This window comes from Rhizophagus irregularis, chromosome 17 (genome assembly GCF_026210795.1).
Source record: "Rhizophagus irregularis chromosome 17, complete sequence".
NCBI lineage: Eukaryota > Fungi > Glomeromycota > Glomeromycetes > Glomerales > Glomeraceae > Rhizophagus > Rhizophagus irregularis.
The window spans coordinates 2123415-2129428 of record NC_089445.1 but is presented as its reverse complement, the minus strand read 5'-3'; the positions used below and the strand labels follow the sequence as shown (position 1 = coordinate 2129428).

General features: G+C 26.1%; 1 protein-coding gene across 1 annotated transcript; it reads left to right on the top strand.

Annotated features, from left to right (window-relative positions):
• Positions 1 to 836: 836 nt before the first annotated feature.
• OCT59_009197 (uncharacterized protein) lies at positions 837 to 2577 on the top strand. The gene is made up of 4 exons (XM_025309134.2): positions 837 to 1602; positions 1677 to 1870; positions 1943 to 2127; positions 2227 to 2577. The coding sequence occupies exons 1-3, from the start codon at positions 913 to 915 to the stop codon at positions 2073 to 2075; spliced, it is 1017 nt and encodes a 338-aa protein (XP_025183269.2). The 5' UTR covers positions 837 to 912; the 3' UTR covers positions 2076 to 2127; positions 2227 to 2577.
• The last annotated feature ends 3437 nt before the right edge of the window (positions 2578 to 6014 follow it).

Here is a 6014-nt window from a genome sequence, read left to right as displayed (position 1 = left end):
TTTGGCAGTTTCACCTTTCTCCAAAATTTCGCCAGTTTTTTAATATAACTTTAATATAGTTTCGGCAGAATTTCGCTTTTTGGCGAAACGTCATCTTACCTAAACCCCTAGGTTTCAGCAAGCAACCTTATTTAAGATAAAGCCAAATTGATGCTAAACTGGATTCTATCTATTAAATCCAAATCCTATCCAATAATACATATATAAAGTACTTTTTAATATGACGTATCACATATGAGTAGTAAGAATACTTATTAAAACTATTTTTCAAAATTTTAGTTTAATTAAAATTCAATCTGAAACTATTTTTTATAATAAAATTAATTTAATATAATTAACTATCATTAGTGTTGCTACCTAAAATTCATTTAATAATAAAATTCAAAAACCCAAAACTTAAAAACTTTATTTATGAAAAATTGGTAAATCTGAAACTTTTCTAAATTAAAAACAGTTTGGATAAGGGTTGTTAAAATGGTCTTTTATTTGTATTCTTTTTTTAATAATTAAAATTAACTAAATGTAAATAATGAAATAAAGTACTATAAAAAAACAATTTTAATAATTTTATTATAATAAAATTCACTAATTTATTTAATACAGAAATACAAATCAAAATATTTAGAAATTTGCCAATTAAAAATAACCTTATTTATTATATTTACTACAGTATAAATAAAAAAAATTCAGAAAACTAAGATAATAATATATTAAAATAGAATTTTAACTATTAATCCAATAAAATATTCTGTGATATAATTGGTCACAAGTATTATAATCACGTGATTAATAATGATTTTGTAATATATACTTTGTTTACTAACATAGCTGTGTACATCAATAAAAACTTTTCCTAATTTCCATTGTTATTACGAGAATTTAACGTTACAATAAAATTATTAATACATAATAATGGATAAGGAAAAAGAATTGGAAGAAATTTTTGGAAACGACGCAGATGAGCTGTCCGACGTCTTGGAAGATTATTCCGATTTCGATAACGCAAGTTCTGAGGACGATGTAAAGAAACAGCCTGCAAAGTTAAAACAAAAAAGGTCTCCATTACGACATACTCCGGAAAGAGACAGAGATGATGAGGAATATGTTCCTGTACCTTTAAATAAAAGACGTAGGAAAACAAATGAATCTCGAAAACGACGAAAACGCCATGAAAGGATAGAAAATGCGGGTGATCTAGATGATGATGAATCAGGAAATGTTGAACCCTCCTTAGCACCGTTAATGGCGTCCAAAGCCTTTGTTGATCGTGATTTTGATGAGATTCTACCAAAAAGAAAAGGCCGATCAAAGAAGAATGATATTGAACTTGATAAAATGTATGATGAGCAGGCTTCAAAAGTTTATCAGCGAATGATGGAAGCTGGTGAAAAAGATATATCTCAAAATGCCCGAGGAGCTCATTCATCCGAAAAAAATCAAGTTCAATCGTGGGTTATGGACAAATTGGAAAAAGCGTACCTTAGAGAATCATTATTAGAACACAATATATTGGATGCAATTAAATTGTGGCTTGAACCGTTACCAGATCGATCATTACCAAGTCATAATATTCAAGAAGATTTATTAAAATCATTAAATGATGTAAGTTTTAACTTTAAAAAAGAATTTTTAAAAAACAGTGTCCTTTTAAAAATTAACGTGCTTTTTTTTTATAGTTCAACATCACGACTGATCACTTATTAAGTTCTAAAGTTGGTCGTATCGTATATTTTTACACAAAAAGTCCTCGTATAAACATAAATATTCAAAGACAGGCACAGCAATTGGTTGATAAATGGGCTGGACCAATCAATGGAGAATCAAGTAATTATAGGGAAAAGATTATGAGAATGGTCCATGAAGCAAATTCGTGAGTATTTATTAGTGGAGTGATTACGTTTTATATATATGTATAATTCTTATATTTATATTTTTTTTATAGTGGAGCACCTTTACCAGTTGCTGGTACATTTGACACGATCCCAACGATTCGTAGCGGTAAGCGTGACGACCCTTACAAGAACATAAAAAAGACAATGGCTCGATTGAAGCGTACTGGAAAAAATATGAAATAAAAGAAAATTTTCGCTAAATTTCACGTTGAATATATCACGATCGTAAAAGGGAGTAAGTAAGGAAATTTAATTTTGTGATTACATTTCTGTATTCATGACTCAAAAATATTTCAAAAGCACCTAAACATTTTTTTTTTTTAAAAAAAAAAAGAAGAGCGTGATGGGTAGTTAAGTGCCTTCTGTAAGGATTTGCGATTCATGAAATTATTTTTATTATTTTCAATATTGCGAGTATAAACTTCAATTTTCAATCTTGTCAAAAGAAAGAATCGTATGAATAATGTTAATGAACTGGGTGACAGACAATATGTGTAACTTATTTGATTTATAAAATTCATTAATGCACCTATTTTAATGAATCAATATTCTGTGTCAAACAACCCTTAAATCTTAAAATGAATTTTTACATTTTTTATCAATCGATCAATTATATGATTGAACAAAAATTTGTAATGATCAGGACATAAATAATAAAAAAACGCGTATAAGTTTAGTTTCACTGAGATTTACAATAATCATTCCTTTTTTGAACTTTCGTTGACGATCAATATGAAAGTAGCACATAGAAAACCAATAAATAAATATATAAATGAAATAATTGAAATATGTTAATTTTATTAAAATATTATACAAGTGTATATAATCTAATCTCAGAAAAATAATGTTATCACATAATGAAATCTAGAAACGTTTAAAGAAACAATAATGAAATAAATATTAATAAATAATAATTTAATTGAATTAATTAATTCATTATTAATGGTTTCTTTTAAAATATAAAGGACTTGGCGCAAAAAAGAGAAAATACGCGGGAAATTTTTTATTTTAAGTGAATTAGTTCCATTATTATAAGGTGAGCGTGTGTGAATCATTTGAACGATTCTCATTTTAAAATGTAAATTTGTATTTACGACAAGCGATTTAATGACGTGATTTTAAATTGCAGTTTGATATTTTTTTTTAGTATTATATTTTTTGTTTTTTATTTCTCTTTTTTTTTTTTGATAAAAAAATACGACTAATATATATATATATATATATTTTTTTTACAACATTATATTGATTATTAATTAATAAACAAAATTAGGATAATTACATGATAAATGAATGGGAGATAAGATAAAAAAAACGAGATGGTTTTTTTAGAATACTTTCAAGTGAGAGGTTACGCGATCATTAGATTATCGCATAATTTTTTGACAGAACAAATAATCTCACATAAGCACATAAGCCAAATGAAGCCAGGTGATCAAAAATTTGGCACATTGTTTATCATTTTCATATTTCTTAATTGAGACGCTATTTTAACATTTATAATATATATATTATAAATTATATGATATTTTAATCCAAGAAATATAATATATATTTGATATTTTACTGGAATTTGTCATTAATGAATCATCAGCAGATTATTTATTTATTACATATTTATTATTCAAGGCGCATACAGGCACATGAATTTTTTCGGATTAAACTTTACTTTATTCTGGCATTTTTCTTTATTTTCTTTATTTCTTTCTTTATTTTTTTTTGCTTTAACAGGACTTGATTGAAATGCGAGAGCGGACAATGATCCATGTAAGGTGATGCGCGATGATTTCTTTGTTCTGGAAATCAAATTTCAAATTTCAACATAAGGTGAAATCAGCTGTTATACATTAATAACCTTAAGTCAAAGAACAAAAGAACTATAATTTGAACCTAGATGGTTACGATTGTTTGTTCGTATTGTATTGTGAAATTTGTTTTTCGTTGATTTAAATCATTTTAAAGATAATCTCATTTATCATCACCGATGATAAATGATAGGAATGATAGGAATCCTTCTAAATAAAAAAGATCTTTCTTTAATGAATGTTATTTTTTATTGTAATAATGGGGATCTTTTATAAAAAAAAAAGATTATTCTTTTTTTTCTTTTGTTCTTATCTACATGCATTTTTTTGATCTTTGATCAAGAGGATTGATTAATCAAGAAGGGGAATCCTGCCTTAAAATTATCATATGAAAAGAAATGATGAAATGAGAGCTATGAACTAGTACGTGACTATCATCTAGAAGTGATAAATAACGTGTTGTTCATTATATGGAGACACGAGAAAATATTTTTAGTACTTTACCAATTTGAGAAAAAAGGCGTCAGGACATTATTTTAGAATTGAAAATTATTGTACCGTAATCTTCGCTACGCGTAAAAATTTTCTTAATATATATATATATATATATACATAATATATATATAATATTACATTCTCTTCAAAAACGAAGTGACGTGATTTATTGATTTAAATTAGTATCTAGAGATAATACCGATAATACTATCACAGTAATTTTACTACGCCTCAATCTTCTTTATTCTTTATGGCGCAGTAAATTGTAGACAATATCAAAATTGTACTATTCAATAAACAATTTTCATTATAAAAAAGATTGTTTTTTAAAGATAAATAAAAAAAAAAATATTCGCTACTATACAATATATACAATATATACAATAGAAATCATTGTTCAAAACAAAAATAAATAAATAAATAAATAAATAAAAAATGCACTCAATGATATTCCACCTCTGGATCTAGGATACTATAATCGATAACTCATTCATTAAAGAATGTATCTCCCCCAGTTCGTATGAATCAAAATGACCGATTTGGATCAATCCGCCACATTCGTACATTCATACATATGCGATTATGGCCACAAAAACTTTAACGCGAAATTAATAAAACTATAAAAATCGATCAACTCTTTCTATTTCCTCATATGAATTTTTCTCAAGTACAGTATATAAAGACTCATTTATTTTACTTACCGTATTCATAAAATACTTTGACCATAAAAGATATGCTGCATATTGCTTTTTGGAAATATAAATTTTTTGATATATACCGATTTTCCTGATATTTGCTAATGATATCCAGGCGGATCAGTCACGAAAAGCAACTTTTAATTCAGAATTCCCGTTATATAATTAGTTAACAATATTACATGTATATATATATATATATATATATATATACATATTTATACATATTTTTTTACTCATAAAATGAAACATTTAGCGTATGAAAGGGTTGATTTTTATTTCGCAGATCATCAAAATAATTAATATTAATTTGCGGGGAATCAAAACTCTAACCTCTAATAAGTTAAGTCACTTAAAATAAGCGTTACTAAAGTTACTAAAAATTTTTACCATTATCGTGACTTTTTACGTCAAAGAAATCGTGTCCAACTAGTAATACCATTTTTTTAACGTCAAATCTTTAATTGGAACACACTTTTGACTATTACATTTGCGTATGGTTAGATTTTCCTCTGTGTTAAATTTTATCCAATCTTACACAGAAATTTCTTATCGTAAGTATTTTTATTACGATAAAAATACAATCTTCTAAGAATACTTTTTGAAGAACTCATCAAAATATAAAATTATAAATATAATTTGGAAGATTCTTGAAACGTCCAGTAAGAAATTAAAAAAAAAGGGGTAAGAAAAAGTTTGATGCGCTGATAATTCATAATTTTAATCATCTTTTATCGTCTTTATATTATTTTTTAAGATTATCAAATTGATAAGAATAATGTTGACATTAGGAATGTTGCCGATTTTTCATTGCACCCAACATCCCTATTGTTTACGGGATGATATACTGTAGATGGCAACAAATGATAACAAATGGTAACAAATGGTATTATATTTTTACCAATTCGCTATATATAAATAATCTGGAATGAGAAGAAATATATAATGAGTATAAATATTTACTCTATTATGGGTAAAAATGGTGAATTTCATTAAAGAAACCTTGACATGATGGTAAGAAAATTATAAATAAATTCTTGAGCGATATTATTAATATTACTAACTAAAATAATATCTATCTGTGGCGTGTACAGTAATATCACAATTTACCTAATTTACTGACTCGGTTA